The sequence below is a fragment of the Mastacembelus armatus genome, chromosome 17, assembly GCF_900324485.2.
Source record: "Mastacembelus armatus chromosome 17, fMasArm1.2, whole genome shotgun sequence".
NCBI classification, from domain to species: Eukaryota; Metazoa; Chordata; class Actinopteri; order Synbranchiformes; family Mastacembelidae; genus Mastacembelus; species Mastacembelus armatus.
This window is the reverse complement of record NC_046649.1, coordinates 9,105,812-9,118,703: the sequence shown is the minus strand read 5'-3', so window position 1 is coordinate 9,118,703 and position 12,892 is coordinate 9,105,812. Positions and strand designations below refer to the sequence as shown.

Below are 12,892 nucleotides of genomic sequence, written 5' to 3'. Positions count from 1 at the left end.
TGGCCTCTGCTTTCATTTGCTTAATTATTATGAAAAATGATCTGCAGTGTCATTCTGCTCATCCTCTCTCCATTCCATACCAGTATTGTTGTCTTTACAAAGTAAATGAATTCAAATCGACATTGCAGTCTTACATTTATCTTTTGGTTCGGTCTTTTTAGCTCGACTGTACTGACTGAAATACCTGCCAGTCGGTCAAAATTCTCATTGATCCATTGAAATAATTAAACATCTCCAATAATGGTACAAGATGTTATGTAGATATTCATGGTTCCCAGATAATGAATCCTACACATTTGCTAATCACTTGGCTTTTATTCTAAATTATGAAGTGCAATAACATTGGCAATCCTTTAATCTTTCCTCTCGTGAAATCATCATCATCATCACAATTGTCATTTGTTCTTTAGCAGATAAGTACAGTAAGAATTTGTACCCATCAAGCCCCAACTGGCTTGATGGCATTTTGATATGAGGTCAAGATTTGCCATTAAAAATCATCAACTACTGGCGTGTCCAGAGCTGATTTGACATCACTCAACCAGGCGCTCCTCTGAGCAACTAACTGGGGATCTGAGTTGATGTCTACAAAGCAGTGAGGGCTACAAAAAGATGTTAAGGTTAAACCGTGGAAGTCAAAACAAGATCTGGAAGGTCATGAAAACGTACAGATAAAACTGCACATCTGCTAAGTATGGCCACACAGGAGCTGCAGGAAGGTTTAGCGGATACAAAAGTGGTGGTGCACTGTTCCACTGTGCAGTGATAATGCACAAACAACATCAGCATGGAAGAAAAAAGGAAACCTAACCTGCTACTGTGTGACAAAAGCCAGTGTCTGAAGTATGTAAAGCAGCATCTGCCAGTAACCAGTAACCAAATAAGTGTGTGCAGGACAAAAAAGGAGCAGCATTCATTAAAAGAACACCTTGCCAGCTGTGCAGTTCAGAGGGCTGGAGGGGGGGGCGGTTCCAGCAGACAGTAGACACACAGACATTTTTAAAATAGTGACAAAGAAAAGAGATTCTACAACTGGACACCTATCAAACACATCTAAAATCCACCATAAACTACTTTAAGAAACACAATTTTAGCTGTTGGAAGAGCCCTCAGAGGTCTGATTTGATTATTGCATATCTGCCTATACATGCCACAGCCTGAAAATACCTCATAACTAGTAGTGCAAGGAAGAGTGAGTGAAAATCCTTCAATCATTAATAGAAAGATTCTTAGCTGGCTACACAAAGTGTTTGCAAGTTGTCATATCTTCCAATTAAGAGTCATTAATTTCTTAGTAGGGTAGACAAACCCCTCCACATGCCATAATTGTAGATTTTATTTTGTTTGCTCTTTTAAGTTCACGGATGTTTAACCTTTATAAGGTATTTTTATATCATTTTAAGTAATGCTCATGTTAATGTCTGTTTGCTGTAGAGGTTGAATTTCTTCTTTTTGCTTCAAACAACAACAGAATTTGCCATTTGCCCAGAAATACCCAAACCTTTGAATACAGGTCTATGTTTTTCAAATAGCAGTTTTCTTCCCTGTCTTTCTTGGCATGTTACCCACTAACTGACGATCAAACGATTAATACAAAACCACTGGCACGAATCTGTATCACATCACCAATATGCACAAGATGAACACAGCACCAGAGGTCACAGACATTGTGACAACTTCAACATTGTCATTCAGAGTACATTAGCATATTTCCATTAATATTCAGCTCATGGGGCCGCTGTGCATTATCTTCGCGCAGCCATAGGCTCTTAGACTTGCGAGGCTTGTTAAAAACTAGCCACCTGCTTTCCTAGCACATCACTATATTACTACATTAGTCACTATTCCAGTTAAACTTACCATCTGTTTCTGTGATATACGTGCTCTCCCACAGATGTTAGCCAGCAGTTTCTGGGTCTGTGTGTGGTGTAGCTATTAGTACCTCAGGCAGGCAGCGACTTTTATGATGGTTCATGAATCTCTCTCCATCGTTCCCCAAACTGGTGCTTTGCCACTCCATCATAATGACTTCAATAATGAGAGAGAGTGAGAGAGAGTGAGAGAAAAATGATGGCAAATGAATTTCTTAGCATTCATCCATTAAAGGAATCATTTGAATACACTTGTTCACTTTCTTGCCCAGAAAATGTCAATACCACTCTCATGTCTGTATGGTATGTCATAGGAGAGGCACAGGGAAATAATCCACATGCTAAATTTGAAGCTGCTAGTTGGCTTAAAACAGCTAATTATACTAAGCTACTGCAAGTAGTCACATGTAAGCTTTCACTAGTTTACCATTAATGACTGCAACAAATGAAATAGCTTGTCTGCCTCTGTCCTGTCCTTGTACCAAGTTGACGTAAATGGATGAAGCTTCATATTCATTCAATGTGCAATAGATTTTCCCATCTAGCTGTTGCTAAGAAAGAAAATAAGTGTATCTCCTGAAAAACAATTCATTTTAATGGGCCTGATGTGCCTGATAAGATGTCACATAAATTCATAGGTCCCTGTTAGTACTGGGCCCTTGGAATTGTCCTAATTTTTCCCTTCTTTATAGCACCCATAGTTATAGTCAGTCAGGGATCAGATAATGTGGTTTTCCGTATTGTCAAGAAATGAGGTTATGTGTTGCATATACAGTAAATACTAGTACTGAAAAGTTTTAGTCCTCATTTTAGTCCCCAAACTCATTTTTCTTTTACGTCTGCTTCTTTCCTTCAGACACTACACTTAACTTCAGCATTAACATGAAGCTTTTCATGATCCATGTCATGTGGGACTTTCATTTTGGGCCTATTTCCTGTTTCACCTGTCCTTAGTCTCAGGTAGTTTTATGTTCATTTGCTTGATTGGATTCACCTGTGCCTGTTTTCTCCGCCCCCTGCCTCTTCTCGCCTGTGTGTGTGTGTGTGTGTGTGTGTGTGTGTGTGTGTGTGTGTGTGTGTGCGTGCGTGCGTGCGTGCGTGCGTGTGTGTGTGTGTGTGTGTGTTTCATGCCAGTTTTGGATTCTTTAAAAAGTCAGACTGAGGTTTGATATTGTCTTTGTACTGTATGCTTTATTGTTTTAGTGTTATATGGGAATGATGTTAGGAGACGTCTATACATGATACATATTATGTGATTTTCTCTTGTTTTTTTCCTGCCACCAAACCATCTGATTTGCATATTGATTTATAACAAAACCAGCTTCTACTCCTTCTATGGTCCACATTTTACTGTTAATTTCAGCTGTGACTCATCTTGTTTCTATGCAGTGTTTTTTTTCCTAAAACATCAGGTCTCCTTCAGTAATTAGCAGGTTCCCCTCTGCTAGAAAATTAACTCCAGTCTGTTTTTGTCTGTAGCTCTTGGTGGAAGCTGCTCTGCTCTCTTTGTGGCCCATAATTGAGACCATGTGTGGATCAGGTGGAATTCTGGGATTTTGGCCTCACCTCAGACTCCTAAAGTGTGTTATTTTCTCTGTTTCTTTCCTGCAGCCAGAAAGGCTGTTACATCAGCCTTCGTTTCCCCGCTCTCCCTCTCTCTATTTTTTCCATTTCCAGAAAGTCCTTCCGAGGAAGAGGTCAGCGACTCGCAGTGCTGAATGCATCAAGTCACAGTACATGTGGAATATTCCCTAAGACAGATGGTTTCATAACAAGAGAAGAACTCGCATAAGTAAGTCCATTCAATATTTTTCTCATGTAATTATTAAAAATAATGTCCATGACAGCTTTGAATGAAGTTTGTGTCAATCACCTCAGTATAAAGCCTGATAACATACATGAAAATGCCTTACGTTTAAAATAGAAAGTATTCATACATATTAAGAAATGTTAGATGTTTTATTTCCATTTTAAGTTGTATAGAAATTGAAATTCTAGTGAGATTTCAAACCTACAGCATATTAAATTCAGTGTATAATGTTTCTGTAATTTTATTTCCTCATGTATGAAAACAAGTTAGAATACTCTCTTTGTAATTACACTGACACAGAAATGCAGTGTACCCCCAAACTGTTTATCAGTGGCAGTAGGTGCAGTTTCCTAACAGTAGTCTGAGTGTCAGAGATATGTTAGAGACCTTCACAGGGCGTTTACAAGGTCAGTAAAATGCACGAACTGTGCTGGGAGTTTCTGGGTTACAAGGAGGACTGTGTGGACATTTTCCAACATGGATCTCAGCAAAGTGTTTGCATATAATCAACTCTATGGAACCATTTATAGCATATTACTATCCTGAACTGTAATCATATTACACTTAATAACTGTTATCCTTTGGATTTGTAGCCTTTATCATTTTTTCTGATATTTTATTTCTTATTTATAGCACCTTAGTTTTATAGCACAGCCTTTAGAGTAACCAAACTACTGCATTTCAATATGCATTTTATTGTCAGGGACAAATAAAATCTCTGAATCCTTCAATTCGTCACAATTTACATATAAAATGCAGGATCTGATGTGGGATAAATGTTGTCATTGTATATAAAAAACTTGTTTTGGGGTACTTGGATATTTATTGCAAGATTTACTACTAATCTCTCCCACCCATCTTCAGCTTTCTTGAAACATGTAGGTGTGCAGCTGCTTGAGTAAAGAGCTGAAGGCCATGGAGGTTAAACCGATCACACATCATCTCTTCTTTGTTCTGCTGACTGCCACTGTACGAACTCAAGTCAACCCAGGTAGATCTTTATCCTTTACATTCACGATGCTGTTTCTCAGAGTGTTCAGGCTCAGTGTTTAGTTTAGTGTGATTAGGACCAAGTAGATATGAACTCTTAAAATAACCTCTTTATATTACTAAAGGATAAGTATGTTGTCAGGATTACAAAAGAAAACAATTTTAGGTGGGTGGGCTTAAAATGGAAGAATGTAATGTGTGTTTTTGGAATGTGCGTGTCTATGAGGGTGTGTGTATGTGGTTTACCTTATGGCCAGACAGCAAATATCCTCAGAACAAGCAGACCTTTCACAAGTGAGGTGCATTTGTGGAAAAAAAAAAAGTTTAAAAATTTGCAGGCATACTTGTAGGTACCACACACACACACAAACACCAAGAATATTTTCACAGTAAAAGACTGATTTGTTCTGTTGCTCTTTTAAAGTGCATGTCAGTCAGTTCAGTGGGAAGGTGCATAAGACACAGACAGCCCATAATTACCGGGTTGAGATGGTTGGACTAAACAGTGACACTCTGGTAGATGCAGTGAGCAGCTGAACAGCTGTATGGTTACGGAATCATAAAATGTAGCTTCTGTTGTTGTCAAACTTAGGTTAGGCATGATGGCAGCGCTTTAGAAATAAAATGATTCTCTTGCATGTCTGATAGAAATTATAAAAACAGATGAAAAATGAAGAGCAGGCTGCTCCAAGGCCACTCCCTGCTCATTTTGCTTAGACTGGCACCTACACACTGATGCCTCTGTTTGACTGTAGAGGCCTTGCAGGGCTGCAGGAAGCGGACTAGGGGAGAGGAAGGGCCAAGACCTGACCACTCAACACACAAATCCTCACACCCTGCAAATACACTAAAAGGATACAAAACTCATATAGCACCTTAAAGTATGCAGATCACACGCACATATACGAACACACAGGAGTCATATTCATAATGTGAGCAGCATGTATTTCACTAACACTTCATGTGTTTGTAGAAATGTGTCGTTATCCTCTTGGTATGACTGGCGGCCAGATTCAGGATGAGGACATCTCTGCTTCCAGTCAGTGGTCTGAGTCAACTGCTGCAAAATTTGGAAGGCATGTTTAATTTGAAGGTCCTTTCTTCAGTCATGTCAGCTATCACAATTCATGCCAAATTCTTCTGTTTATTCCAAATTCACCATTTCGTTGGCTCCATTACATCTTGCACGCCTGAAAACAGTAAGGTCAAGAATGAGCAAAATATAAATCCAGTTTTGAAGAATTGGGGTGAAGTGAATGTAAAGATTAAAGAAGATCAACACGTTGGGTTATACACTTATCTATCTTTTGTAGACAGTGAGATGAGCTTTCATGTCTGTGTAGTCACTATGAAGCCAGAGAGCAGGTTGCTGTAGCTCTTTTTGAAGCTAATGTCAGTTTCATGAACTGGTTGCATATTGCATAATTATAGTGCTGCTTGATATGGCCAATGGCAATATGGTGATTTTCTCATGCATATTTGAATTCATTAACATAGAAAACATCATCTATACTCTAGTAGCTCATTCCCTCTCTTCTATTTCCTTTCATTAGCTCTTCCACCTCTATTTGTGTCTCGCATATTTCTTACCCCTTTTCTTCAACTTAATATTTATGCTGCTTCCCTCTATACCTAACTATCTGAACTCCTTGTCCTTCCTTTCCTTCACTCTCTTATTTCTTCCCCTCTTCAGACTTGACTTTGACAATGGAGATGGTGATGGGGCCTGGTGTCCTGACATCATGTCAGAGCCGGATGGCCTCAAGGAGTATCTCCAGGTGGACCTGCGTTCACTACACTTCATAACACTGGTGGGGACCCAAGGTCGCCATGCTGACGGAATGGGTAATGAGTTTGCACAGCGATACAGGATCAAGTACAGCCGCAACGGCAGCAACTGGGTGGGCTGGCATGATAGGAAGGGAAGGCAGGTGAGCATGGGAAGATATTGCCATGTATCACTGTGTGTTAACTAAATACGTTTACTGTAAGCACTGCACTCAGGTACAGATTTCAGGTACTTCTAACAACTATAGTACAATGTTAATCCAATGAGATTGACAGTAGGCAGTGTTTCAGTTTATTTGATAACAAAGTGGAATCACACAGCATTTTGTCATTCAGCAACCACAGGTGCCTGCAGCACTCTACAAAGTTTTAGTTCAAGGGTTCAAAGCAATAACACCACATCTATTTACATTGCAGTTCTATCCCTGACATGTTTCTCTTACTCAGTCTTAATCTTGTCATTTGACAGATCATTGAGGGGAACAGAAATGCGTACGACGTGGTGCTGAAGGACCTGGAGCCTCCCATCATAGCTCGTTATGTCCGTTTTATGCCTGTGACAGACCACTCCATGATCGTGTGTATGAGAGTGGAGCTGTATGGCTGTGAATGGCTGGGTTAGTCACTACTTGCCTTTATACACAGTGCAGCATCTTCATCTAGTTTCACCAGTAACATCTAGTTTTTTCAATCATTTACTCACAATAAAGGCTGTGCTATTTTTTTACTTACTAGTTTTGTTATGACTCTGGACATGTAGGACATTTTCTTAATTCTCATAAAAACCAATTAACATGCAATGCGCAAATCAGTCATAATCATTAGTCTTTGGCCTGGCCCCTGTAGATGGCTTGATGTCTTATAGCATTCCAGATGGGCATCTGATGATCTATAGAGGCCTGGATGTCTACTTTAATGACTCTGTGTATGACGGCACAACGGCTGAAAGGTCTGGATTTTACTTCTCTTCTCAAAGGAAAGAGCATGTTTTTATCCTTATTATAAATTCGTTTGTTTCCTGTGAGTGTGGTCATTTTCTTTAGAACTTTCTTCAGAAGGATGTGAATTTTTCTTTTGAGTAAAATGGCAAGTATAAATTTATCCCTGTACTCCTCAAAGAATAAACGTTCCAGCTTTCTCTTGGCTAGACTAACAAAGGGCCTCGGCCAGCTGACAGATGGCACCTGGGGTCTGGATGACTTCCTCCACAGCCACATCTACGGCATGTGGCCAGGGTACGACTATGTGGGCTGGAACAACAAGAGCTTCCCCAAAGGTTACGTGGAGATGATCTTTGAGTTTGACCATGTCCGAAACTTCACTTCAATGAAGGTAAGACATTCAGAGAAAACTTTCTGGGTTGTTCAGTGAGCAGCATAGTAGTGAAAAAGTGGTATAGTTCTTAAAATTGCTGAGCTTCTACTGCTGAACTAAACTGCTCTGTGACATGTTGGACAAGCACTCTTCTTCTCTAGTTGTTAACAATTTTATTAGGACATAAAATCTATAAAATAACGCATAATGGTCTTGTGTGGAAATGGTATCTCAGCATAATTAGACTGTAAGTGCTGAGGCGGAAGGTAATGCTCTTTGGGCACAGCAAGACATTAGTTATCACAACACCTGTTCCTGCATCAGCTTGAGTCTGACTGTTTTGAGCACCTTTGCATCTGTTCCGAAAAGCAAAGAAAAAAAAAAACAGGTGAATAGATAACAGTCTAATTGATGCAGGCACAGATACTTCCTTGTATTTACATATCCCACTGTCACCTCCAGGTTCACTGTAATAACATGTTCAGCCGAGGGGTGAGGATGTTCAGACAGGCCACCTGTTACTTCCGATCAGGATCAGACTGGGAGACTGAACCAGTGACTTTCAGGCCCACTGTTGACCGCGTGAGCCAGATTGCTCGTTTTGTCGCTGTTCCCCTCGGGGACCGCACAGCCAGCACCATCAAATGCCGTTTCCATTTCAGTGACCTATGGCTGCTTTTCAGTGAAGTGGCCTTCCAGTCAGGTAAAAATAATTCAGCCTGGGTATCATTTCTGTCAGTGCCTTGTTAGGTACTTTGATTTTATAACTTAATGATTTCATAACTAGCATGTTGTTTCTTTCACTTCCAGGCTCTGCTGTGTACAATACATCTCTGACTCCTCGCAAACATGGACATGCTACAAAACTACTACCAGGTCAGCAGCTGAAACCTTTGTTTTTTGTTTTGTTTTCTTTAAGCAGTCGCTGTAGTATTAGTGGAGCTACAGTGAGGCAGTGGAGAGAAATACTGGCCAGAAAGAGAGTAGTCTGGTTTGATATATGTCAACTGTAAAGTGATATGGTTGTAAACAAACGCTGCCTCAGTTTAATGGGCAGTGATCAACAAAAAAAAAATCATATCTTTAGAAGATTCTTCATTTATGTTCTTTTACTAATTTGGCCTCAATTGTCATACATCCTACTACAATGTGTGAAGATTTTCCATCTTAAAGTGCAAATAATTGTACCATCCAAAATGTGGGTTATCTGAAATGTTTTTGAATGAACAGTGCCCCCTGCTGATAGCATCAGAAATTACTTATTGTTGCTGAGTTAAATGTCAGGCTTCTTTCTAAGGTTGTAATGAAACAAGGGGATTATGAAATAGGAATCTAATTATTTTAGGATACACTGTAATAATAACTTGAACTGTAATGGATTAAATCAAATCTATCTCAACTTCCAACCGTCATTTACGTTAACAGGGGATGATCCTACTCATAAAGTTGATGACAGCAACACCAGGATTTTGATTGGCTGCTTGGTGGCCATCATAGCTATCCTATTAGCTATCATAGTCATCATCCTGTGGCGGCAGGTCTGGCAAAAGATGCTTGAGAAGGTGAGAAGAGATTTTTAAGATTTCATAGCATAAAATCATTGGATGTTATATACTGTCTTTGATGCACACTCAGTTGAAACACCATGTTCATCTGAAAAACAGTGGTTTAGTCAGAGATGCTCAATTAAAGGAGAGATACACATCATGTCAGTACACATCAATTTCAACCTTTCAAAAAACGTACATGCAAGAAGATAAAAATAAGAAGGTGATTGAGATTTTGTTTTGGCTCTGGGGAAGATACATCATCAAAGATGTGGTGCAGGAAATTCTGTTTTTAAGTTATTGTTTTTGTAGAAAGGGTTTTTACAGGTTTCAACACGGTCCTAATGGAGCCCAGGAGCAGCCTATTTCAAGCTGATTGGCAACGCCATAAAAATAATTTGGGGAGTTTCAGTATGCAGCATTTACTTTTTGTCTTAATCTATCTCTTTTAGAGATTTCACATCCAATAATGAAGTGCTACAACAGGAAAAGAGTTTTCTTGTACCTTATTTGACCTCAGCCCTCACTCACTTCCTCAGGCGTCTCGACGCATGCTGGATGATGAACTCACAGCTCGCCTTGCAGTCCAGACCCAGGCCTTCTCCTTCCACCACTCCTCTCTGTCCAGCGAGGGCGGCTCCACCTCCAACTCCACCTATGAGAGAATCTTCCCCCTATGCGCCGACTATCAGGAGCCCTCACGCCTCATCCGAAAACTGCCTGAGTTTGCTCAGTCCACAGAACACCTGGGTAGGAAGGAAAAGACACAGTGCAATAACTGCTCTGGAGGGTTGCTATAGCTATAGTTGTTGTAGTGAGTGTGTGTGTGTGTGTGTGTGTGTGTTTCACATCAGAACCAAGCACCTCCTGCAGAGCCGTTGCAGCCGGTGGTTCAGAGGGCGCCCCCCACTATGCAGAGGCAGACATTATCAGCCTGCAGGAATCGTCAGATAGTGGCACCGACTCCATTACTCCCGTTAACATAAATCTCTTTGCTGGCACCGATTCATCCATGAAAGAGTTTCCCAGACACAAGCTCACCTTCAAGGAGAAACTGGGAGAGGGCCAGTTTGGAGAAGTAGGTTCAATTTTGTAGCTCAGTCTGAAATATCTTTATAGCACTCATTTTTTAAATTGAATACTGCTGAGTGGTAAAACTGCAGTAACTATAGAGTGCATGCTGACAAATAGTGGTATTAAACAGGCCTCAACAGATGGTTTTGATTGGTGCCAAATGGACTGATAAATTGCTTTTTTAAACAGGTGCACTTGTGTGAGGCAGAGGGCATGCAGGACTTTTTGCTTGAGGATTTGTCCATAGAGGGAAACAAGGAGTCACCTTTGCTTGTTGCTGTTAAAACACTGCGGGAAGATGCCAACAAGAATGCAAGGTTAAACAACTGGAAACGTTTGATTAATCAATTTTATTGCAGTGTATATTTTTGGCCATCAAACAGGCCAAAGCCGGAATAGCTGTACAATACATGTACATTACTCCCCAGATGGTTGTTAATATCTGTTCAGTTGTCATTCAAGCAGTAAATTGAAATTTCTTGCCCTTGCTGTGCTGCAGGAATGACTTCCTGAAGGAGATCCGTATCATGTCTCGTCTGAGAGACCCCAACATAGTCCGTCTGCTGGCGGTGTGTGTGGACACAGACCCTCTGTGCATGATCACTGAGTACATGGAAAATGGAGACCTGAACCAGTTCCTGTGCAATCTTAGGCTCAAGGAAGCTGCTCATGAAGACACGACAGAAAAGGTGGAGAAGGAGGGGAGAAGTATGGTCAGGTATACTTATAACTTAAATTAAATTGATTTTGAGGAATACAACATATAGAGCCAATAACATAGCCAGTACTTATTACATGTCTTTCCTTGTGGCCTCCTCTTTCCTTCATCTATAGTAAACTGATTGGCATGGCTGTGCAGATCGCGTCTGGTATGAAGTACTTGTCCTCTCTTAACTTTGTCCACCGTGATCTGGCCACCCGCAACTGCCTGGTGGGTAAGAACTACACCATAAAGATCGCTGATTTCGGTATGAGTCGGAACCTGTATAGAGGAGACTACTACAGGATCCAGGGCCGGGCCGTCCTGCCCATTCGTTGGATGTCCTGGGAGAGCATCCTACTGGTGAGTGATATGTGGAGCTGAGGATGAATTTGAACTTGGAGCCTCAAGATAAAGTACTCTATCGCTTCAGTTTATAATGTGCAGTCAAATACTCAAAACAAACTCCCTCCAGACCCCTTGAAGCTCTACAGGCCCAAAGCTGGTTGACCTCTTTTCCTACTTGCTAATCTATTTTTTTCAAATTATAGGTAATCATTGGATTTTTTTTATTTTATTGCACTTGTTCAATAAAAGAGAACAAAAACAGCAGTTAACAGTACAGCCAAGTGAAAAGGGCAAAGTACCTGAGGCATTGATATTATACTGTGTTTGACTTTACTGGCTGCTGATATGGTATTGTGTATGTATGGTATTTATTGTATGTGTACCAGCCTCCTACCACAAAAATACAGCATCCTAAGTCTAGACTGTTCGCATAAGTCTATGTAAGAGTTTATTTGGATTTAATGTAGTGTGTTTGCGCAGGGTAAGTTCACCATGGCCAGTGACGTGTGGGCATTCGGTGTGACCCTGTGGGAGATTCTGACTCTGTGTAAGGAGCAGCCCTACTCCCAGCTCTCTGATGAGCAGGTCATTGAAAACACAGGCGAGTTCTTTAGGGATCAGGGCAAGCAGGTGAGCACCCAGTCCAATCCAGATATACCAGATATACCTAAAATACGATCTGTTCACGGCCTCAGCTAAAGTCTGTCATTGTTTACTTATGGTGATCACCAAACGTATGTCCTCTAAGTCCTTATAACATTAAGCAGACACTGTGATTATTTTGCCTCATACTCACAGGTCTACCTGCCAAAGCCTCCCTACTGTCCCGATAGAATCTACCATGACCTGATGCTGAGCTGCTGGAGAAGAAATGCCAAGCAGAGGCCGAGCTTCCAGGAGATCCACACTCTGCTGATGGACAGCCTGGTGTAGCAAATGCAGCGGATAGTTGCTCTCTGCCATGCGCTGTTTCACTGGAGTCAGCAACATCTAGTCAAAAGTTTTCTATTTGTTATATGCTTGCTTGCCACAGTGGTGCTGTAAATAAGAAGTTACACACTTGAACAGAACCTTTGTAGATACCATGCAAATCAGCATGTCTCTCACTGTCTTCACACCTCTGTGTATTTATTAACTTCTTTTTATTTCCTCTGCTCTATGGTAATCCTCAGTTTTGAAAAACAGCTGTGAGGCCCCATTAATTTCCCATAAATGCATCTAGTTCTTTTGTACATTTATTAGAGAATGTCACTGTGTGACCTTTTGTCCACGTCTTTCTTTTGCTTTGTGACTATAACATAAATAAATGGATGTCCTTTTGCAGAAATGAATGAACTTCTATTGTTATAGAGCAGCACAGAACAAAGATTTGTAATAACTATGTGATCGAAGGTGCCTGTGAATAAATACTAATACACTGTTTGTCAAACTCTGTCTCATCAGCACATAT

The 12,892-nt window shown here is 40.6% G+C and overlaps 1 protein-coding gene across 1 annotated transcript; it reads left to right on the top strand.

Moving 5' to 3' along the window:
* Window positions 1-3,540: 3,540 nt before the first annotated feature.
* ddr2b (discoidin domain receptor tyrosine kinase 2b) lies at window positions 3,541-12,839 on the top strand. Its single transcript, XM_026313387.1, has 17 exons — window positions 3,541-3,663; window positions 4,546-4,672; window positions 5,645-5,747; window positions 6,365-6,602; window positions 6,929-7,076; window positions 7,306-7,408; window positions 7,608-7,791; window positions 8,236-8,476; window positions 8,584-8,649; window positions 9,199-9,335; window positions 9,860-10,070; window positions 10,175-10,398; window positions 10,584-10,711; window positions 10,894-11,112; window positions 11,229-11,457; window positions 11,923-12,072; window positions 12,241-12,839. The coding sequence occupies exons 2-17, from the start codon at window positions 4,597-4,599 to the stop codon at window positions 12,373-12,375; spliced, it is 2,592 nt and encodes an 863-aa protein (XP_026169172.1). The 5' UTR covers window positions 3,541-3,663; window positions 4,546-4,596; the 3' UTR covers window positions 12,376-12,839.
* Window positions 12,840-12,892: the final 53 nt, after the last annotated feature.

Excerpts from the sequence above, each read along its gene's own strand:
- ddr2b (XM_026313387.1), top strand. The coding sequence starts at position 4,597 with ATGGAGGTTAAACCGATCACACATCATCTCTTCTTTGTTCTGCTGACT. Across the intron at positions 8,477-8,583 it reads TGAAGTGGCCTTCCAGTCAG|GCTCTGCTGTGTACAATACA; the intron begins GTAAAAATAATT and ends TTTCACTTCCAG. Across the intron at positions 10,399-10,583 it reads GAGAGGGCCAGTTTGGAGAA|GTGCACTTGTGTGAGGCAGA; the intron begins GTAGGTTCAATT and ends TTTTTTAAACAG.